Source organism: Macrotis lagotis, chromosome 1 (assembly GCF_037893015.1).
Source record: "Macrotis lagotis isolate mMagLag1 chromosome 1, bilby.v1.9.chrom.fasta, whole genome shotgun sequence".
Taxonomy (NCBI): domain Eukaryota; kingdom Metazoa; phylum Chordata; class Mammalia; order Peramelemorphia; family Peramelidae; genus Macrotis; species Macrotis lagotis.
The window spans coordinates 278311561-278335086 of NC_133658.1; the positions used below are offsets into that span (position 1 = coordinate 278311561).

The following is a 23526-nucleotide window of genomic DNA, read 5'->3' on the forward strand; positions in this document are numbered from 1 at the left end:
TTATGTCTCCTAATAGAATGGGGACATAGTTAATACATATACATGTAAATATATATATATATATATATATACTCATATATACATGTAAAATTATTCTATAGATACTTCATTTATCAGTTCTCAGATAGCATCTTTTTTCAAATATCCTTTATAGTTAATTTGGGACCTTCTCAATTCTGTTATCATGGCTTAAGTCATTGGTCACTTTTATTGGAAGCCTTTCCTGATTCATTGTTAATTCTCTTTTTTTCTTCTAACGATAATACCACTAATAATAGCTAATGTTTATACAGCTCTTTAAGGCTTAAAAAGCCCTTTACAAGTTCTCTTTTTTGATCCTCACAATAAGTCTGTGAGGTTATTGGGGCTAAGTGATTTATCATCAGCTTTAGAGTCCCCAAAGTCCTGCTCTAAGACTCGGACTCCATGTAATGTATTTTTTACATGTTGTCCCCTCCCCAGTAGAATATAAGTTCCTTATTTTGTCCTGGGGTCCTCCAGCCCCTAACACAGACTCCTACATAGTAGTCACTGGCCATCTAATGAATGTTGGACAGACTTGGGTTGGATGACAAACCCAACGGGACATTCTTGCCCCCTAGTGGCTGCAGAAGAGCCCGCTCCTTAGACTGTGTGACAGCCTTGGGATGGGGCGTCTGGGCAAGGTTGCATACGTGTTGTATGTGTGCCGCGGAACTGGGGCGCCCCTCGCTTAGGGGCGGCAGTTCCCTGTCCAAGGCTCGCTCCCTGCCCTCATGCTCACAAGACTTCCCGAAGCCCCGGGTTTGGGCCCCCCGGGCTCCGGAAGGTGGTTTAGGGGCGGTCTTGCCCCATCCTGGGGGAGGCTAGCCTTGACGCCCGGGAGGGGGAGGGGAGGAGGCGCGGCGGGGGCGGAGCCGCCAACGCGGAGGGGGCGGGCCCGGGCCGCGGCCCCGCCCCCTCCAGCTGCTCCTGCGGGCGCCAGCCCGGCTCACGCAGTTCGGGGCCCAGCCGCCGCCGCCTCCGGCCGCGTCTCCCTGCCTCCGCCCGGTCCCCACGCGGCGCGGTGCGGATGGTCGCCGCAGAGCTCAGCCGGCCCGGTGCGATGCTGCCCCGCAGGTGCTGAAGGATGGCGTGCCCGACCCTGTGCCTCCTGCTCCTCGGGATTCTCCTCGGCGGGGCCCCGGGCGGCGCGGCTGCCACCCAGCCAGGTGAGAAGCCCCCCGCCTCCCGCACTCTGCGCTCCGCCACGCCCGGCCCGCGGTCGGGGAGCGCCGCCCCCGTGGTGGTCCACACTGCCTTTCCCCGCCGCCGCCGCCGACCCCCCATCCCGCCAGCCCTCTAGCCCCCCTCCATTGTGCAGTTCTCCCCAACTCTTCGGACCACGCCGTCCCTTTCTCCTGCTGGGGAACATCGAGGTCCTAGTGTCGCCCAATGCCGCGAGCCCCCCCCACGCACTATTACTCCTGGAGACCCCGAATCTCTTCTCTCTTACACCCCTCCCCCAGCGCTGCTAACAGCGGGAGACCCTCCTTCCCGCTAAAACGGGTGTCCCCTATGTTAAAGCCTTGAGACCCTCCTTCCCACTAAAAACGCCATCCCCCCCACGCGCGCACACGCACACTTCTCTGCTACAACCAGGAGGTTCTTATTCCTCGGGTTCGCCGCTCCCCTCCATCTGCTAACCACACGCCGAAGCCCCTCCCCACCCAAACGGATCTTTCCGCCTTCTGATGCCGCCAGACCCTTCCCCTCCGAATTAAGATGGGTCTTTCTATTTCCTAAGGCCGGAAGACCCCCTGCACATGCACGCCTTCTACCGCAGAGACCCCTTCCGCTAATCGGCGCCGGGGGATGTGCCCCTTCTGCGAACCCTCCCAGGCAACCCCAGCCCTTGTGTCTGCTAAGCCTGCGGAACCCCCCCCTCCCCGCCACAGGGCCCGCTGATGCGGAGGGTCGCCCCGGGCGCTCCCACCGGGAGGCCCCCTCCCCCCTTCCCTCTATTGTGAGACGCCCCGCCTTTCCCCTCCAGCCACCAACCCCTTTGAAGACCCCATTCCTGGACTGCGAGACTAACGCCCGACGCCAATAGTGCCCCCCCCAAGGCAGAGAACGCCAGGAGATACTCCTTCCCAGCCAGGAGACCCCTCCCCTTTCCCCTAACGCCATGAGACCCGCACGTAGCCGGGAGCACCCCCACCCCTCCCCCGCCCTTAATCCCTCCTTCCCGCTAAAATGGGTTCTTCCATTTGCTAAGGCCACGAGATCCTTTTCCCCCTGTTAAATACCAGGTCCTCCCCCCGCTACCCTCAGAAGACCCTTTTTCCGCTAATACGAAGGTAGCGCGTAGCCGCGGTAGCGTGCGTAGCCGGGGTAGTCGTGGGTAGCCGTGGTCCGGTCATTGTCCAGCCGCTCCGAACCATTCACATCCCTGGCCCCTCCATCCGCTCACCGCCATGGACCCTCCTTCCCACAAATCCTGATCCTTGCCTCGGCGCCGCCAGAAGGCTTATTATCCCGCATCCCGACGGGTCATTGGGTCAGACCCGGCTCCCCACTAACCCTGTTTGTCTTTCCGTCCGCCAAGGTGACGAGACTGGCCGACTCTCCGCGGTAGCCATTCATCCTGACCTACAAACTGCAATTTCTTTCTTTTGCAATGGCCGGACCCTCCTGGCCTCTGGTCGCAGGCGTCTCTTTTCTTGTGGCCGAGCAGACACTCTATCCGCAAGGGACAGTGCCCCTCCGTCATACCAGGAGATCTTCCAGCTCATTGTGGATGCCCTCTTATGTGCTAATGGAGTTGAGACTCTGACCAGTAAAAAGGGGAGAGTGTGGGGGTGGAGGGGGACAGGGAGATTCCTCTCTCTGGTAATATTATAAGACCTCCCCTCCCCCTAAACCATTTTTTCTGCATATGGAGCCCCCTGTATTCCTGCAGTACCACACCCCTCAATTCTATCAAACACCTCTATCCTCCATCCTTCTATCCTGCAGTACCACCCCTTACGTCTCTGCAGTACCCCGCCCCTCCACCCCTCATAATATGGCACCCCACAGTCTGCAATACCCCGCCTCTTAGTCCCCGCAGTACCACGCCCCTCCACCCTGCAGTACTGACCTCCTCCCCTTTTGAACATTCCCCGCCTTCTTGATTCTTTATAGGTTCTTTGCGTATCCACCTCTTATTTTCTACCAATACCTTCTCCTTCCTCGGCTACCACTTAATCTATACTCTATCTCCTCCAGATAGATAATGCAAATAAATACCAGCCACCCACTTCTCCCAGCACAAGCCACCTATACCAAGATTGATACATCAACATCCTATATTCTCTGGATAGCTTTTTCCAAAACCCTGCTCCCAAAATCTTATTTTCTCGCAGTCATCATTTTCTGAAAATTCTCTCATTCCCTTCTCTAAATACAGTCTATGAATACCAATCACCATCTAAATACTAACTTCTTCCATTTTCCAGATACATTTTTTCTAAATCCACTCTTCTACTAATGCTTAGTGGTTTCCTTTTCTCTGAACTGACATAAAACAAATTCTTCCCTGTTCCGTGTACACTTCACCATACTATGATCATTGCCTCAACTTTAGAGGTGGATATTTCTTGTGGTGGTGAGAGAGTCTTGGGGCAGTGAGCCATAAAAGCAACTCATTTCAAAAGAAGCAAAATGTCAACAAACTGTAGGTTTGGAGAAAATTATGTGTGAATAGGTCACCTAATCTTCATTGCCTGTTGCAATTCTTGACAGGATACTATCTTCAAAAGCTCAAGCTTTAGATAAATGAATGACTTCTTGTAACGTCCCTGACCAGACCTCTCATCTGGAGGAGGTGGAGCCCAGGGTACAGTTGTATCACAATTGATACACAATTTCATTGTAACTCACTTAATATGGTAGTACATGATACATGTAGTTTATAACACATGAAGTTACTTGTATCCAAATCTTACATCTATCAGGTAGTATTAGACATTTACAAAATGCCTATTTGCCAAGCATTTTGCTAGTTAACTGAGATACAAAGACAAAAATGAATAGTTTTTTTCCCCCTTCAGGGAACTGAAAGTAGGGAGGACAGGTGTACAAATAATGTTCAGTTGTTTCTTCATGTCCTACTCTTCCTGATTCCATTTGGGTTTTTCTTAGCAGAGATAACTGGAGTGGTTTGCCATTTTCTTCTCCTCGTTTTACAAATGAGGAAACTGAAGCAAACAGGAATAAGTGACTTAGGGTAACACAATTGAGTAAGAATATATCTGTGTCTTGGTCAGATTTAAACTCAAGGCTTCCAACTATAAGTATATATCCCTTCCCCCCTAAAAAAATTCAAGGTAATTTTGTTGTGTAGGACAGCATCCAGGGAGATTCTCATGTAAGAGGAAGAAGCAGAGAGATGTGAAGAAAGGGCATTTCTGAAATGGACACCTGTACAAAGACACAGAGATGGTAAATGGAGTGCAATGTGTTAGGGCCAGCAAGAAAGTCAGTTTAGTAGGCCACAGCACATGGGAAAAGGAAATATATATATATATATATATATATATATATATATATATATATATATATATATATATATATATATGTATGTATATGTATATGTATACATATATATATATATATATATACACATACATACATACATAATAACACTAGAAACTATTGAGGGACATTTTGTACTTAATTTAATCACTTTTGCTACAATAACCCTGAGAGCTACTACAAATAATTTTAGCTCTAACAAAAGGGGAAACCTAGGCCAAAAATTGAAGTGCCCATGGTTACATCAAGTTTAGTGTTCCTTCCATATCGCCTCTCTGCATCTTGAGTAATGATAAGCACAGACTAGGTACTCAATAAATGAGTGAATGAATGTATAAATGTAAATGATTTGTGTGACATAGAATCCCTCTCCATATTTCTTCATCATTTGAACTTCCTGGAGCAAATTCACCCATTTTGGTTTCTCTAGACCATCTCTAGCCACCTTTGCACAAATTGTCCCCTATTCAACCCTCTTTCCTCCTCTATGCCTAGACCTACTAAGTTTCACCAGGAAGAATCACATAGCCTAGGATCGCCACATATTCCAGTCTTTACTAGCCTGGGGACATGAGAGACTTTGTCTCTATTAATCATAGACTCATAGAAATTAGAATTAGAAGGGCCTTTAGAGATTATCTGCTTCAACTCCTCTTTTATGAATTGAGGGAAAAGACCCAGAAATGATATATCCAAAATAACATTAGAGTCAGAATTCCAACCTAACATCTTTTTCTCCAAATCCAGTTATTGTAAAAATCCTATTATAACATAGATTACTTGAAGAACCTCAGCCCCTCATACATAAATTGGGGGTAGAGTAGAGCATTGTACTTAAACTCTGGAAAATCCTAGCTTGAATTATGTTTAGACACTGTGACTTTGGGCTTAGCCTATTTCCTCTTCAATATAAAGGGGATAATTATACTTATCTTCCAAGCATCAGATGAAATAATATATGTAAAGGGATTTAAATTTTAGAGTACTATATACATATTAGCTATAATTTTTATAGTGATGGTGATAAAGGAAAACTGACCCTGGGCAGGGAAATAACTTTGCTGGTGACTTTTCCTTCTTTTTTCTAACTTTTTAAGTTTACTATTCATTTAATAGCCATTGTTCTGGCCAAAAGGAGGGGTGGGGTGGAGAAAGAACACTTTAGAAAATTCTATTGTCTGGTGGCTTTTCAAGAAGAACCTAGGACTTGAGCTTAACTTTCTTTCACAAAAGCTACTTAACTGGAGTGGGTTTGTCACCATTACCCTAACTTAGAGAGTTAGTAGGCAGAAAAATCTTCTGAGTCTAAAGCAGGAGATGAAGAAAAGAAGCCTCTATTTTTGATCATTGTACTGCTGAAATAAATGAACGAGTCCATCAAAGTTGATCATCACAGTGTTGTTAGTATGTATAATGTTCTGGTTCTGCTCACTTCAGTCAGCATCAGTTCATGTAAGTCTTTCCAGGCTTTGCAGAAGCATTTGTTGACATGACAATCAATCTTAGGAACAAAGATCTTAGAGTGGAAGGATGAGGAATCCAATCTTCTGACTTTAGAGCTGACATAATAGATGCAGAGAAGTGTTTTGTCTAAGGTCATATGGGTTATTTAGTAATTTAAAATGGATTAAAAACCAAATCTTCCAAGTGTTCACTCTAATTACACCAGGTTGCTTCTTGTGAGAAAATTGGTTACCAAATATGGGGCAGAGATATAGGATGGACATGAGTGACTATAAAATTTTTAGAAGGAATGTGTGGCACTCAGGAGGAAAAAGATGTAGGGCTTAGAAAGCAGCAGGTTTTTTTTGTATGGTTGCCATGGAAGTACCAGCTAATTGTTAGTTTTTGCATTTTTTTCCTAAATACTTTGGGTTGCTATACTAAGGGTGATAATAGCCAAGTGGTCCCATTTTGCCAAATCCTGGGGAAATGGGTAGATTGCCTTTCATTCTTGCTAGGAAAATGAGAGAATAACTGAAATAACTAACAATGTTCTCATTCAGAGCCACCCTCCACTTTTTCCCAGGATGTAGAAGGATGAGGACAGTGACCAGATCCAGATTTGGGGAGGCTTCCACCTCTTCCATTTCCCTGTCTCTGAGATTAAACTGACCCTAGAATATTTAGATGGAGAATTCCCCTTGCCTTGTTTTATTAGCTATTGCAATGAGAGATTTCTCACTCTCTAGCCTGATATTTCCTCTTGGGAATGGGGATATGTTAGAGAGGGTAGAGATAGAGGACTCGGGCAATGGCTGTGTGTCCCTGTCTCTTCCTCCAGATTGCTTTTCCTCCAGAGCTCTCCAGTTCCACCATTGCCACTGTGATTCTTTGAGATATCCCCATCATAAGAGTGCCTATCCAGCTCTGCCTTCCTTCCCCTCCTCCTGCTAGCAGCACCTCTGCTCTGGGTTCCTCCCATTCTGTCAACAATAGCTGGCAGTCAGTCATTGCTCCCCAAGCTTCTCCTGCTCCCAAAGCCTCTGCAGGAGAGATCCCTGAGGGCCTCCTGAATATGCAAGTTGGTGCCAGGTTGTAGTTCTCATAATACTAATAACAACAACAAATAGCTGTCATTTCTATAATGCCTTAGAACAATCCTGTGAAGTAGAATTATCTTCCTCACGCAAATGATCATTCCCCATGTTGCAGATGAGAAAACTGAAGTTGTAGAAGGTCAGAAAACTTTCATAATTGCACAACTTGTAAAAGTTGCCAGAAGAGACTTGAATCCAGTTCTTCTGGTACCAAGTACACTGTTGTTTTTACGGACGGAAAGATGAGGTGTGCTAGATTTAAGAGTGGTGGTCTCTCTGAATGTCTTGTCTTTCTGCAGCAGCATCAGAGTTAGGAGAGGGACCTTGAAGATCATCTAGTCCAACCTCTTCATTTTATAGATAAGGAAACTGTGGTCCAGAGGAAAGAAATGATTTATCCAAGGTCATAGGGAGATCTAATGTTAAACAGTTATTAACCTGCCTGAATCTGAGGGGTTTTTTGTTTTGTTTTTTGAAAGTTCTAGAAATAAGTTTGTCCACAAGTATCATTTCTCTCCTAGGCACAGTGCTAAGTGTAGGAGATACAAAGAAAGTCAAAGACCAGAATTTCCCCTCTAAGAACTTCTAATTTAATGGGGAGACAACCTGCAAAAAAAAACTGTACAAACAAGATGTATACAAGCTAAATTGGAGATAATCACAGAGAAATAGCCCTATCATCAAGGGGAAACTAGAGGCTTCTTGTAGAAGATGGAATTTTAAGTGTAAAAAATGTGACTTAAAGAAAACCAGGGAAATTAGAAGGTGGAAGAGAGCTGGGAAAGAGTTCTTATAATGTCTTGTATTTCTGGTATGTGGCTAACCACTTCCTATTTTGTGGCCTTTAAATTGGCTGTCCCTTATGTCTAAAATATATTTCTTCCTCACCTCAATCTATTTGAATCTAGTTTCCATCAAAATTGATAAACCTCCACTTTCCACAGTTAAGCCATTCCTAATCCCCTTCAACTCCCTTTCTCCCCAAACTAACTACCTTGTATTCATTTTGTACATGTCTTCCTTTTGTCTTTTGAGTATATGTAAGCTCCTAGAGGCTGGGAGTAGTTCACTTTTCTCTTTGTTTTCCTTAGCCTGGCACTATGTGGGGCTTAACAAACTTACTTATTGATTGATAGTCAATGAGTGTTTATTGATGAATCATTTCTAACTCTAAGCAATTGGGCTGACTTGGTATAGAGCAGAAAATTTAGGAAGACTCAACCCTCTGGGATTGGCTGTAGGTAACTGATATTTATTGTAAGGTCTGTCTCTGATTAGAAAGGAACTGACAAATGCTCTGGTCCTGCCCATTGAGAGTTGTGGTAGAAGGTTATAGGGATGAAGTGAATATTTTAAGATTGATAGTTAGAATAAATCCAAGTCCTGTCTCTTAACTTCCATCAAACCTCAGTTTCCTCATATGCCAAATGAAGATAATAACCATGAAACTAGTTACTTCATAGGGTTGTGAAGCACACACTGACATTAATGTTAACTGTTGGTATTGCCTTGTTCTGTCCTACCTGATATTTGGTAGAAGAGGGTCACCATCTAGGGAAGCCTGCTTGGAACTCAGATCTAGCTATAGGGAGGCCTGTGTAGCAATATTCATTATAGAATTTCTATCTAGAGAGGTTCATCTAGAAAGGTGCCTGAGATCACACATAGTACAAGTGTTAATAGTCAGAATTCAAATCTTCTCAACCTAGGTCTAGTGTTTTTCCTATTTCATACTGCCTTTCCTTGCTTTGTACAGGTTATCCTAGGGCTAACTGGTCTGTGTGTGTGTGTTTGTGTGTAGCAATATTCATTATAGAATTTCTATCTAGAGAGGTTCATCTAGAAAGGTGCCTGAGATCACACATAGTACAAGTGTTAATAGAGTCAGAATTCAAGTCTTCTCAACCTAGGTCTAGTGTTTTTCCTATTTCATACTGCCTTTCCTTGCTTTGTACAGGTTATCCTAGGGCTAACTGGGGTGTGTGTGTGTGTGTGTGTGTGTGTGTGTGTGTGTGATGATTTTGTATAAAGGTTGTCACTGTGGTCTTACCCTTAACTTCTCCCTGAGCGATGATGTTGGAACACATTCACTTCCTATGTTTTTGTCCCTTCATTATTTTTTTTTCATTGGCAAACTCCTGCATCTATTAAACAATGGCATCCCTGAACCCTACAGGGCAAAAACTCCAAAGTCTTCCATAAGGATGAATATCTGAATGTCTGCTGTCTTTTTGTGTCTCCTTGGCATTTTGGACACCCTGAAGAGGGGGAGGGAGATCCTTCCCTCCTGCTCTCCAGGTTCTCAGATAGTGATTTCAAAGTCTGGGATGAGCCCAGACCCCCTCCTTCCTCTTCCAGGTTGGCCTCTGTCTCTTCTCGAAGAGCCTGGATCTCTAGGCCCAGAGTACACAGTTGGGTAAAGAGTTGGATGTCCATCCTCCCGCAGGCTCCTCAGCTGCTCCCACACCCACACCACGCTGTCCTCTGCCCGGGGGGCCCTGGCTACCGGCCCTGTGGAGGCGCAGGCCCCTCTGGGGTCTCTCAGGGCCTGAGGGGGGGGCCCCGGCCCTGGCCAGCCGCCCCCAGGCCTCCATCCCTGCTCTTTGGACCACGCAGGTAGCCGGGGCCAAAGTCCGCCCTGCCCGGGCTGCTGCTACCCACAATCCCTCCTGCCGCCAAGGGCATCCCGAGCGCTGTGGTGGTGGCAGACCCCCGGCAGCAGGAGGGGCGCGGGGCAGATTCCGGGGAGCACCGGTGGGCACGGGGGCAGAGCCCAGCACTCCGGGAAGATCTTGTCCCTTCATTATTAAAATATCCAGAGTGTTGGTTTTCTGGGTCCTTATTTTCCCTCCTCCTCCTGATCTTGTGGTTACAGTTAATTCTCCATTATCCCTGAGAATGGAAGGGCAGAAGGGTATGAATAATACAAGTAGCCAATAATCCAGGGTTCTTCGATATATACTACCATTCTGTCTTTTCTTGTTAACATTGGGACAAACAACTGAGAAGTCAGGTGACTCCAACTGAACCTACTAGTCTGTGGCTTAATTTTTAACCAGCTTGAACTATGCTGGCCCTAGATGGGGAGAGGAAGGAAGAGGAGGGGACCTTGTACCTGTGGGAAATTGCCACCTGGAGAAACTGGAACTTGCAGATCCAGGGGTACCCAGCCCTAGGCTATTTGTTGACTTTGAGAGGTTGCAATACTTTAATTTCAAGGCTATTTCAGTCTGGATTAAATCAAATGAAATAATATATGTATGTATGGTATGTTTCAAAACTTAAAGTATCATATTAATGAATCTTCTTTCTCAGCTCTCTTATGAGTGTCTACCCTTGGTTGACTGATAGGAGTATTAGGGTCAGGACCCAAAAAGGAATTCACCTTATTAAGTGCCTACCATGTGATTGGTAATAAGTAAATTACCTAGCTGTGTGACATTGGGCAAGTTGCTTAACCCCATTGTCTTGCCAAAAAAAACCCAAAACTTTACCTTCAAGGAGCTCAGTCTATTGGAAGAGATAATATGCAAGCAACTATATACAAATATGCTATAAATGGAAATGTTTCAGAAGGAAGACACCAACATTAAGGAAAACTAGGAAAGGTTTCTTTTTTAAAGTTTTTTTGCAAGGCATGGCCACACAGCTAGGTAATTATTAAGTGTCTGAGGCTGGATTTGAATTTAGGTACTCCTGACTCTACTGCACCACCTAGCTGCCCCACAATTTCTTTTTTTTTTTTTAGAAAGATTTTCCCTCATTCTTGCTTCCCTCCCCCCGACCCCCCATAAAAGGCATTATGTTAGTCTTTACATTGTTTCCATGGTATACATTGATCTCAGTTGAATGTGATGAGAGGAAAGGTTTTCTTGCAGAAATTGGGATTTTAGCTAGAACTTGAAGACAAGCCAAAAGACAGACAGAAAAGAAGAACATTTGAGGCATGGGGGAGAACCAGTGAAAAATCATGTAGATGGAAGGTCTTCTTTGAGGAACAGCAGGGAAGTCAGTGTATCTGGCTCATAGAGTACCTGGAGCTCTGGATTCCCTGTCAAATTCTATTTGATTACTTAGCTTGGTTTTGACAATGAATAGAATGAAGATAAGGCTTGAAAAATGAAAAATTTTCTAAAACAATTGTTTAATCACATCAGTTATGTCTGGTTCTGACTCTTTGTGACCCTTTTGTGAGTGTGTGTGTATGTGTGTGTGTGTGTGTGTGTGTGTGTGTGTGTGTTTGGCAAAGATACTGGAGTGGTTTTTCCTTCTTTTTATAGCTCCATCATTTTATAGATGAAGAAACTGAATCAACAGGGTTAAGTGACTTGCCCAGGTTCACATAGATAGTCATTATCTTGATCAGGTTTGAACTTAGAAAGATGATTCTTCCTAATTCAAGAGTCTATCTAGTGGGCCACCTATCTGTTCTACGTGGAAGAAAATATGGTATAAAATCCACACTAAAGATTTTACCTTTGATCCTGGAGGTAATAGCAGCACTTGGAGTTTATTGAATTGGGTGGGGTGGATTGATATGGTCAGATCTGCATTTTTATAGGAAGATCAATTTGATAACTGATGAAGGGGCAAAAGACTTGGTACCAAGGAGACCAACCAGAGAGTTATTGCTATAGAGATACATGATGGTAGATTGCATCTATTTTCACTGAAGAAAACAAATAGTGACCTAACTATAGGATCTGAATTGATGAAGTGCTAGGGAAAGAGGCAGTATGTATAATCCTCTCTTTGCCATCAGCAAATTAGTCTTCACTGGGAATATAGGAGTGAGATTCTCTGAGGTTTGTAGCCTTTAAGATTTCTGAATCATGTTTTGGGACAAACAGATGAGATTCAGGGAATATGAAGCATGTGGGAGGCCCAAGTGCCTTCAGTCCCACCACAACTTCACTGAATAGCATTATGAGAAGGAATATAAACAGCAGATAACCTTAAGCAGAGAAACAAGAAATGAGGCTTTGAGTGACCATTTTGTAAAGATGGTAGTTCCTGATTCTCTTTGTCTAATTCTATTTGATCTCTTTTCCTTGGCTTTTTACAATGAGTAGAATTTACATTGAAGGAAGATTAGGCTTGATGAATTTTATAAAATTCCACTAAAACTCTGCCTCAGAGGCCATGATTTGCCTTAAGGCAAAGACCTATCACTTTTCCAGGTATATATCATTGGGGCATCCTTGTTTAGCTATATATGATTTGGACAAGACGGACTTCTGAGGTCCCTTTCAATTCTAAGATTCTATAATTCTGCCTTTGCCCTACTTTGTAGTTGTAACATGTATGGGTGCTCTCCTTTGCCAGCTGCCTTAGACCCTTCTGGGAGGAGAGGGAGGCAGGTTTCACTGTCCCCAGAAACTGTGACTGGGAATAGAAAAATAGAATTCAGGCCATTTACCTCCTAGCAGCTGTTTGGGGGAGAAATGAAATTTTCTCTCGGCCTCCAGTCCCCTCTAATGCAACTTAACCACCTTCATCCTCACCATCTCCCACGTCTTGATTCTCTTCAGAGTCAGAATAGATCACCTGTTCTAGACCATATGTGCCTTGGGTCTCTTTAATCCTAGTTGATAATCTCTGTGGTTAATGCTTTCCTTTAGTGATTTAGATCTTTCTTGCTGGACTAGCATTTGCTGGTCCAGGCTGGGCCTCTCAAAGGGGGGAGGGCGCTATGTCTGGGAAAGTTTGGGGGCCCTGGATTCCAGGCTTCATTAGCACAAGAGCCAGGGAACTTCTGACTGTTTGTTTTGTGTTACTCCTGGCGGATGTCTTCCCTGTTTGTGTATTGGCAGTCTCCAGGGAGGAGGAGGAGGAGCAGGAACAGGCACTTGGTACAGTGAATATCAGAAGTCCTGGCTCTGGCCCTAACCAGATGAACGACCTTGGGAAAATCACTTCAGTTCTCTCTTTCTGTTCTGATAGTCTTATTTCTTCGGCAAATTCTTGGACTCTTCTACTCCATTTCTATAAAATATGAGCCACATATATGCTATGGTTCCAAACATGGTGGGATGAGTAGATAGGGGGAGGGTCTCTAGAGAGCCCTTGAGACATAGTCCCTGCCTTGGGGAGGACCTTGTTCAGAAAGGCTTTTTCCTGCCCCATCTCTGTGGCACTTTTGAAAATGGAACAAAAAAATAATACAGAGCACCAAACTCTTTAGACATGAGGAGGGACCAGAGGAAAAAGACAGTGTATGGAGAAGTGAGGAAAGGTCTTGGGAAGAAGATAGAGTTAAGTTGAGCCTTGAAATATGGGTAATATTTGGATAGGTGTCAAAGAAGGGGGACTTCATAGACCTAAGTGGGAGGAATATTCTCAGTGAAGAGGAGAATGAGCATGGGGTGGGGAGAGACAAATGTGATGAAGAAAAGACCAACCTGTGGGGGGTCTGAAGACCCTCTTTGGGTAATGGTGAGCAGTGGTTCTGGAGAGAGGAAGGATCAGCTTTTGGAAGACCTTGAAGATCAATCTGAGGAGTTTAGACTTTATTTCAGCAGATGGTGAGGAGTCATAGAAGGTGTTTGAGTAAGGAGGAGGTGGGAGGTGACTCATTTTCTTCTAATAGCAGCCCTATGGGATTCTTCCCATTTGATAGATAAGGAAATTGAACTCCAAGGAGGAAAATGAATGGAAACCTTGGGTGAGCTAATGTAGATCCAGAGTTAAAATCTAGATCTCTCTATTCCCAGATAGGACAGGCTAAGCTCTGGAAAGTAGCTTTGTATGATTAGAGAAAAATTGCCCCCAAAGAGATGGGAACTCCTTATTTCCTTGGCCCAAGCCCCAGTTTCTTAGTAATGTCTGAATTACCTGAAGCTTTGGTTCAGGGATCCTTACCAGCCTAAGAGGCACAGGGAACATGATGCCCTGCATTTTCCCTCTGGGTAAAATTGAGACTAGAGAAGACAAGGGCCTCTGGGAGCAGGCTGTGGAGAATATTTGTGATTCTGGATATCCAGAAAAGGAAGTAAATACCCAAAATTGATGTCCAGTGAGCCAACTCTCAGGCTGTGCAGTATGTTAAAGGTGGGGAAGAGAGTACTGATAAATAAATGTGGTAGTTCTGGAAACAGGCTGGTCTTTTGTCTTCCTCATTCTTCCTCTGTTTATTAATAACTCTGCTCAGGACAGGCTTTAGGAAGGAGAGGTCTTGGGATCCTTGCTTCTAGTGGTTGATAATTGCACAAAATGGGCTTTACAGGTTCCTTGATCTTGCCTAGCAATTTGGCTAATTGTCTAAAACTCCCTCACTTCTCCATAGACCCATTCCTCTGGTTTAAGGAATAAATTTTGATCTGCCACCAGATGGCACTGCAGTATCTAGTTTTGGGGTATCTACCCTAAGTGGTTAAGGGTGACCTGGTTCTCTCACTTAGTCCTGCTCTGACTCTTTTCCCCACCCTGCTAGCCATCATTTACAGACACCAACTCCCTTTATGGGGAAGGAAAGGTTGGGTCTTCAGAACAATGACCGGATATGATTTTGAGCCAACTTTTTACTCCAGGAAAGGGACCTGAATAGGAGGTAGATTTGGAAGTGACCAGCTGGGCCCTAGAGCCCTGCCCGTGTTCATTTCTGACTGGGTCCATACCTTTGACAAAACAGACAAAATAGCTTTTACTCTCTGTTTCCCTATGAGGGTGGCCCCTCCATTGGTTAATTCATTATATTGATCAGGTATCCTGGTGGCCCTTTTAGAAAAGAGGACTGTGGCATGAATCCTCCAAGTCTTACTTCACTTTTTCTCAGCTTCTTGTTACATTTCCTTTTATTCCCTGGAATTTATAGGGCCAGACTTTGTGTATACCTAGGCAGGCCCTTGATATTCTGGGAGAATCCATGGGTTGTGGGGGAAGGGAAGTGATATTGGTCCTCAGAATGTCCCCTTCCTAACCCAGTCATCTCTACCTCTAGTTTGACTACTAGAACATATTGGACCTGAAGCCTGGGCCCTATAATGGCTTTGGCCCAGGCATGGCTGTGGGAAGTGTCCCATTATCTCATCAGATTTCTTTGTTTCCTCCCCAGATGTTACCTGTCCCCGAAGCTTGGACTGTACCCTGAGAAGGAGGGCCTTGTGCCCACCAGGCTCTGGTGCCTGTGGGCCCTGTCTCCGTCCTTTTGTGGAGGATGACCTTGGCCGCTGTATTCCCAAAAAACAGCTACCAAGAGGTAAGTGGGATCTGGGGGAGAGGGGAGATGATGTGCCAGGATTCTGGGTTATAAACCCAGTTTGGTGTGGCCTAGATGGCAAGAATGGATGAGGGGTGGGGTTGAGATGAATTGTCACCCTTTCCTCGCTATGAGTTCTAGCTATGTACATGCACAGATAAATAATTCACAGATTAGTCGTACCTGCATAGACAGTCCTGTTTGGGGAACGTGTTATTCTGAGTTGATTCTCCCTCTGACAGCTTATACATCCCTGGAGCTGACGGGTGAGAAGCATGTGGCTGCTTAGGGTGCTGGGAGAATAGGCTCTGAAGCTTATGTCCCCTTTCCCATCCCGTTCCTTTGTTTTATCACTGGACCTAATTCTTGTTTAAGTGAAGTGGCCTTTGTGTGTTGGGGTCTGGAGCACTGGTGTTGGTGTTGCTTGTGTTTTTGATGTTTCATCAATATCCGTTTGGAAATTGGAAAAAGAAATAATTGGGGACCAGGCAGCAGAGGTTGGGGGTTGCACAGGTACATGGGTAGGTGGGTGCATCTCCTATTTTTTAGTGTATGCCGTGGCTGTGACTTAGCTCCTTAGACCACCTGTCTTCAGTCTTTCACCACTCCTTCCTTCTTCCAAGTCAGGGAGTAAAGGGTTTTCTGTTCCTGTTTTAAATGTTGTTTAAAAACCTAGACTCTCCTTCTACAGAGTTTCTTACCACTGGTGCCTACCACCAGCCCTGCTTTGCCTTGCCATTATCTCTGAAATATCCAGAAGCTCTTTGCTTGGGGTGAGATGACATGCTCTTTCCAGCCTCTTCTTCATTAGGAAAGAGGAGGAGGGAGTAGCTCTCTAACCAGTGGGAGTGCCAAGTATCTCAGGGTGAAAGAAATGTATGACCAAGTATACCACATGTCTGTGGTCCAATGGTCTTTGGAATCCAGAGAGCAATGGAGATCTAGACTTGGGGAAGAGACAGTGGTAGTGGTTGGGGCTGGGGGTTGATTGGGAAGGGATGGCTTGCTTGTCTCCAGTGCATCCTGGCAACTGGTGGCTTGCTTTGGGGGTTGGTCTCTTTGATCATTTTACAGCTTGGGGCAGTGACAGGTGGTACTGGGTGTGGGGAGAGAGTGTTTGTGTGTGTGAGAGTGGATTTGATATGGAGTGGAAACTTTTGACTTTGTTTCCATAGTAATACCCTCTGAGCTTATCACTGTGTCAGGGCTGCAGGGCGTGATGAGTTTTCATTTGATGGGGTAAAGGCAAGATCCAATAGGTAACTGGGATCCTGATCTCCTGAATCCTATTTCGCAGGTTCCTTTGTTTTTTTATGTTGATTTATTTTTCTTCTGTGCCTTAGTTTCCCTGTCTGGGAATAAGGAAGAGGGGCCCAGGATGATTCTCCTGGGGGACTGGTAGTTTTTTTTGGTGGTAGTAGTTTCCAAATTGTTCTGTGTGGTGGGAATTGCATGAGAAAATGATGTTATTGGATGTGATTTTTCCTATAAAATACAAAAAGATTTTGAAGGCATACAAGAAAACCTATGGCAATTTTTCAGAATGAAAAATAAGCTCAGTTTCTTCTATCTATGCTTTAGAAATTTCCAGAACTGCCCTCTCCCTCCCCCCCCCTTTCTTTATCCTGAGGACATTCTAGATCTCTTGGAAAGAGCATTGTTTCTGGGTTCTGTCAGTATATTTAAAGCTCAAGTGTATTTGGTGACCAAATCAGATTGCAAAACACTACTTTATAGATAATAAAGAGGAGAGGGCCTGGGGCAGTAAGGAGATCAATAATTTATGAACTAAAGCTTAATCTCTCAGTTACTTTCTACCCCCAACCTCCAATTAGTGGATTTTTCCTAGGAGCATTTCTGGGAGATATTATTGCTCTGATGGTCACCATGGCAACCCCTGAGCTGACTTCTAGAGCACAGGGGGAAAAGATCTGCCCTAGTACTCTTCCCTAGAGGTTTGGGGAATTATAAAGGTCCAGAGAAAATTCAGAAAATATTTTCCCTATTCTGACCCTAAAAGAAACACATCTCCTTATCCTTTGTATTACAAAACAGCTTTACCTGTCATCTTAGCGCAGGAACACAAGGAGTCTGTCTTAGATCTCTGGTGCACTTGGGTTATGGGTATTGAACAGAGAGAGAATGGAGAAAGTGATTATTACTCCTGATGGCTGTTCTCTTCAGGGTTAAAGAAAAGGTCTGGGGTTCCAAACAAAAACAAACAGAAATCTTATTGGAGCCTACACTTGGCTCCAGCAGACTTCCCCAGTGCTCAGAGAAGTGGTTTGGCCTGTTGGGATAGTCCTCTGCCTGCATTTGTGTTTTCTTGTGTTAAAATGATCCCTTGGGGTGGCTAGGTGACACAGTGGATAGAGTATTGCCTTGGAGTCAGGAGTACCTGAGTTCAAATCTGGCCTCAGACACTTAATAATTACCTAGCCATGTGGCCTTGGGCAAGCTACTTAACCCCCATTGCCTTGCAAAAAAAAAAAAAGATGTCTTAATAAAATGATCCCTTAAGACCCTTCTAGCTGGGTGTTTTCAACTCCCAGTTCTCACTGGGCTGAGAAAGATTTTGTTGATAGCAAGGACTGAGAAGCCTTCTACTAGTCTTCATAGAACTCTTGAGAAGAGCATTTTGTCAATTTTAGATCAATCTGTAAAAGAGTAGTAGCAATAATAGTAGTTGTTTTTGAAAAGTACTCTGAAGATGGAGTAAAGAGAGTAGGGTTTGGATTCTCATAGATAAGTCACTTGTCTCTGAGCCTCCGTTTCCTCATCTGAAAAAGAGTGCTCAAACTTTAACAGTGCTCTCTGAATGTAAATGATCTTATGGCTCAGCCTCTAGACCCTGGTTGAGGGAGGGATCTTCTAAGGGAAGGAACAGTCATTTGTTAGGTGCCAACTATGGCTAGGCACTGTGCTAAGTGCTTTACAAATATCATCTCCTATCCTCACAGCCAGCCTTTGACACTTAAAGAAACTGAGTGACTTACCCAGAGTCACCCTACTAGAAGGATCTGAGGCAGAATTTGAATTCCTTTCTTCCTGATCACAGGCTTAGCATTCTATTTCCTATATCACCTAGCTTTCCTCTTAGGACTCAGGGTTCAACTCTGCCTTTCCCATTGCAGGCTCCCCTTCTACCTCTATCACCCCTCTGCCAAGCACAGCCTCTTCTCCCTTCACTTTATCAGGAAACTGGTTGCCTATAGGATAGAAACACAGGACCTCATCTACCAGGGTTCACATGTATGTCCATACTCCGAGCCCCCTGCATTCCCTCAAGGTCTGAGATTGCAGGAGCTGTATCTTAGTAGTTTTATTAATGAAATCACTGTTTGGATATTTGGAGGGGTGGGGGGTGTCATTTGTTGGCTTCAAGCCCTGGCTAAAGAGACAGTTTGGTCTCCTTTCCTTTTACTAGGGAGGATCCATATCCATAATGTTGTCCGGAAAGACTTCTAACAGAGAGCTTAGCTATGGTCATATTTTGGAAATTGTGGTACAAGAAGCCCTAAGAACTAAGTGAACAGCAGGGGGTGGTATTGGTTCACTAGAACTGTTGGAATTCCTGTGTCTTGGTACCTGAACCTCTTTGTGCTCTGGGGACTTAGCTTGCCTTAGTTTCCTGCTCTCAAAATAGGGAAAAATGAGTGAGGAAAGACCCGATTTTCATGGATATACACATATAAATATATTTATCAGGAAGGGAGAGGGCGAGCAAAACAATTATGCTTCTTATTACATGATTTCCACCCCCCATCTCCATGGTCCAAGCTTGGGAACTCTTATCATTCCCCTATAAAATCTTTCTTTCCAACTTAATCTGGAGATAATCAGATCCTTTCCTCCTCTTTCTCCCTCAACAACTCCCCCAGCTAGGAAGGGAGTTCTTAGAAGTGGAGAATGACAGTTGGATTTTTGTGATGGCTTTTAAGTCTTTATGGATACATCTAGGTATCACTAGGACAACTGAACTGACTGGTCCCTCTTTTCCTAGCTTGCTGGGCAAGATATCTACCTTTCTTCTGAGGCCCCCCAAAGGGCATCATTGTGGACTCAGTATCTCCCCATATACACACACAAATAACCAAAGTCTGAGTACTGGCTGGGCTTTGGCTTAAGGCACATTTTTGTAGCAACTGCCTATTGATTGAATAAGATCTAGACTTTAAAGGTCTATATAAATGTTAACTATTGTTATTACTATGTAAATATACTGTAAACTCTCTAAATCCGAGTTTTGGGATATTCTAAGGAGGGTAGGGGGTGCGGGGGTGGAATGCTGAGAAACCTTCCCCCCCCAACCAGGATTTGCCTGTCTTCCCCTACCTCAAACCTAGTATCTAGGGGGGCCCTGGCAGAGTCTGACTGCCTTCAACCCCCTCAGGTAAGATGCAGCCCTGGCCCAACTTGGAAGAAGAAATCGACTTACTGGCTAACATGCTGGCCCATCAAGACTCTGTCCCCCCTCGCCAGGACACTGTCCCCCAGCGCTTCCGCTGGCCTGGTGAGCTCCCCCCAAATGCATCCCTCCAATGATACTTGACTCCCCATTGATTGCCATGAGGTCCTTTCCTAATTCCCCTTTACTGACCCAAGGCCCCTTTGCCCCCCCCATGACCCCCTGGCCAGACCTCTCCACTTCCTCTTTAGCAGCCACCCTGGTGTCCCCAGGACAGGAGCCCGAAACCCCATCCCCTCAGGGTGCACAAGTTCCTACAGTCAAAGCCTCCCACTCATCTTCAAGGCCTGTGGAGATGTCGCCTGTGGATCCCCCACACCCATCCAATGACGTCCTTGTTCTCAGTAGGTAGTGGTGGGATCCTAAGGGTGGTGGGAAGTATCAAGGTGGGGAAGAAGGGAGGATTTAGTCCCTTCTTGATGGGGAAAAGCAGTGTGGCATATTGGAAAGAATGAAGTCAGGAAAGACTTGGGTTCAAATTCCAGTTCCTGACCAGCTTGATTTTGGACAAGGCCTCAGCTTCCTCATATGTAATGTTTAATGACACTCCTACTTCATTGGACTCTTATGAGGAAAGCACTTGATAAACACCAAAGCAACATAAATGTAAGTGGTCTTTGCTATGATCATGGGCCCCTGTCCTTGTCCACAGTGATGATCGTGGTCTGTGCAGTGGCTGGGCTCTCCGCTCTGGTTGTGGCTGTTGTCTGCTGGTGCAGGTGAGACCCTGGTGAGACCCCCCACCTCCTGTGGACATAAACCTTAGAGCTGAAAATGAGGTTGTCTTGTGAGGGTGTGTGTGTGTGTGTGTGTGTGTGTGTGTGTGTGTACACAGGTGTATATCCAATGGGTGATGGAGCTTTGGGGGCAGGGGTATACCCGAGGAGGGGTAGTGGATAACCATCTTGCTCCCATCCCAACCAAGTCTCTCAGCCAGGCCTGGGCCTGGGATTAGTGAGACTATGTCTTCCTTTCAGGTTACAAAAGGAAATCCGATTAGCTCAGAAAGCCGACTACTCATCAAAGTCTCAAAAAGTCTCCGGTTCCCCAGCCTTCAGCAGAAGCATGGTACAGGGGAGGGAGAGCCCTGGGAATGGGAAGAAGCTATGGGCAATTGACTTCCAGGTTAGAAGTGGAGGGGGTTAAGTCTGTAGGCCTCATAGGCCACATTGACCTTGAGCTCAGTTACCTCTAGGCCAGGTCCTCAACTTTTGGACTCTATTGACAGTCTGGTGAAACATATGTACCCTTTCTTAGAAGGTATATTTTGGTAGGGGGAGGGGTTGGTTTTAGTTTTTAATTCACAATTGAAGAAAATGCTGTTTTTAATTAAAGGTCAATTAAAATAAAGATATCATTCCCCCCCAAGTTCACACACACAGACCCCCTGAAATCTTTCTAGGCCCCAAGTTAAGAACCTTGCTCTATGAAGAAACTGGCATTCCTTATCGATTTAGAGTTTCCAAGGAACCTTAGAGATCAACTAATTCTCAGTTGACAGATAAGGTAATTGAGGTCTAGAGAGTTTTAGGGTCACACATAGTTAAGTGGTCATCAGAATTCAAATCCAGTTGCCCTGGTGTAGCCTTTTCAAGGAGGTTTTTTTGGGGGGGATTGTGGAGGTTGAAATACTCTGGGCTGCTTTGTTGCTCTTATGGCCCTCTACCCACAGCCTGGAGACAAGAAGCTGGCCCAGAGTGCTCAGATGTACCACTACCAGCACCAGAAGCAGCAGATGCTGTCACTAGAGAAGTGAGTAGTGGATTTAATATGGGCCATTCTGTAAACCCAGGTGCAGGGTTGGGTGGGAGTGGGGAGACTGGCTTCTGGGGAAGAGAATCTTGGGGGGCCCCAGAGCTCCTCAAGGAGAGGAATAGATTGATCCTCAATCTGGGTGAAAAACCCAAGAAATCTGACTCTCCTGCCAGTGATCTGGTGACCTGGCCCTAATCAGTAAATCAACAAGGACTTATCATGTTTTCTATGCCAAGGGAGAAAAGACAGAAGGAATGACCCAGACAACTGCAATCTTGCCCATATGCTCTCCCTCCCCCAGGCCTCAGACTATTCATTTTAGATTTAGAGGCTAGTCTTCAGCTGAGGGAAAGTATGTGTCCTCTCTGCCCCATGGGGGCAAGAGGAAGAGACAAGCTAATTGAAATCGAGATTCTCAGGCTGGGAGGATGGTGACCTTGACAGCCATCAACCTCAGGAGCCAGAACTGACTTGGGGAGAAGATAAGCTCAGGTTTCTGTGGTTTGGGGTAGAAGACTTAAAAATGATGAGGGTGCCCTCCACTCCAGCCCCTTGAATGTTTTCATCTATGGCTCTCTCAATTTCTGCCTTTAATCCTCTTCTCAGACATAAAGAGCAACCTAAAATTATGGACTCTGGGTCCTCTGAGGAAGAGAATGAGGATGGAGACTTCACAGTCTATGAGTGCCCTGGTCTAGCTCCTATGAATGCCTTGGTAGGGAATACTTTCTTGAGAATTGGGATGGGTGGGGGGGAGGGCAGCCTCCCTTTCCCTATTGTGGAGTCCTAGAACTACAGGTTTGTTCTTCCCTTCCCCCAATCCCTAGCCCTAAGGGAGGGAGAAGGGTCTTTTCTTATGGAAGTGGTCTTTCCAGGCCCATTAAAAGACCATTTATCACTTGTCTACCCCACCCCCCCACCCCCCATTGCAGCTCCTGGCTTGAGCTCCTCCTCACAACCATTTCCTCCCCCAGCAGGGTATGGAGAAGTTTTATCTCAACCCCTGAAGCCTCCGCTTCCTGTGGGGACCCCCTTCCCTTGTTATATTTTTGGGGTGCTTTTCTAGGGATTGGGCATTTTTGTTGGGGGGTTTTCTTTCATCAGTCCTGAGTTCCCTGTAAACCTCATCTCTTGTCTTAATCAATGACATGGGAGCTTTCAAGGATAGATTCTAATTCAGCTCCTTCTCTACCTGGGGGAGGGGTGCTTTGTTGTGTTGGGTTTTTTCCTTGAGAAGACTGGGTCCTGATTGCCCAATTTTTCCCTCCCTCCCAGACTGGAGAGATGGAAGTGAAGAACCCAATGTTTGATGACTCTGCTCTGGTGGACCCTAGCCCCCGTGCTGCCTCTAGCTCTCGAGCCACTTCTGGATCTGGATCTGGATCTGGTCCTCGGGTCAGTTCGGGCTCCCGTATTAGTGGGTCCCGGACTGGCCCTCGCCCCAGCCCCCGGCCCACCAGACTGGTGGCTCCCAAATCCCACCAGTGACCAGCCTACTGCCTTCTCCTGGCCAGTGACTCCAGCCTGGGAAGGGGAGCTCTGAAGGGGCTGGGGATGGCCAGGGGTGGGGGTGCTAATATTAGGATGTTTCCCCCTATTAAGAAAAAAAAAAGCAAAAAAAAGCTCTGAAATCCCAAGTTTTGCTGTTTGCAGTGAGTTCTGGCTCTCCTGTTTGGTCTCCCAGTCCCCTTCCAATGTTGGGAAAGAGATGAGAAGGGGTCAAATAAGCCATGAGCTCCCCTCCCCATCCTCCCAGAAGGAAGGAGATCTGTCTATTCCCTCCTTAATCACCTTCCCTCATCCTTTTGGAGCTGGGATTTCTCTAAAAGGGTATGGGGGGAAAGCCGCTTTGTAATATTTTCCTTACCCAGCCCAGGGCTCCCTATAGCCAGGGCTCTGGCCATGCTGGGAACAGATCTTAGTCTCCAGGTGCCTCACCCCAGAGCCTCTGGGACAGGGGATGAGGCCATTTACCACTCCCCCCTCCCAGTGGCAGAGCCCCAAATATTTTCTTCACCCTGTGAACCTGG

General features: G+C 45.6%; 1 protein-coding gene across 8 annotated transcripts; it reads left to right on the forward strand.

The window, feature by feature from the left end:
* Window positions 1-978: 978 nt before the first annotated feature.
* Window positions 979-22984, forward strand: NPDC1 (neural proliferation, differentiation and control 1). Of its 8 annotated transcripts, none has more exons than XM_074210621.1 (9): window positions 979-1190; window positions 15130-15273; window positions 19667-19786; window positions 19912-20085; window positions 20394-20460; window positions 20719-20866; window positions 21414-21493; window positions 22103-22211; window positions 22772-22984. In XM_074210621.1, the coding sequence occupies exons 1-9, from the start codon at window positions 1109-1111 to the stop codon at window positions 22982-22984; spliced, it is 1137 nt and encodes a 378-aa protein (XP_074066722.1). In that variant the 5' UTR covers window positions 979-1108. The 8 variants fall into 8 exon arrangements, with proteins under 8 accessions (XP_074066722.1, XP_074066724.1, XP_074066723.1 ...); XM_074210623.1 differs by having other exon boundaries at window positions 19936-20085; XM_074210622.1 differs by having other exon boundaries at window positions 980-1190; window positions 19933-20085.
* Window positions 22985-23526: the final 542 nt, after the last annotated feature.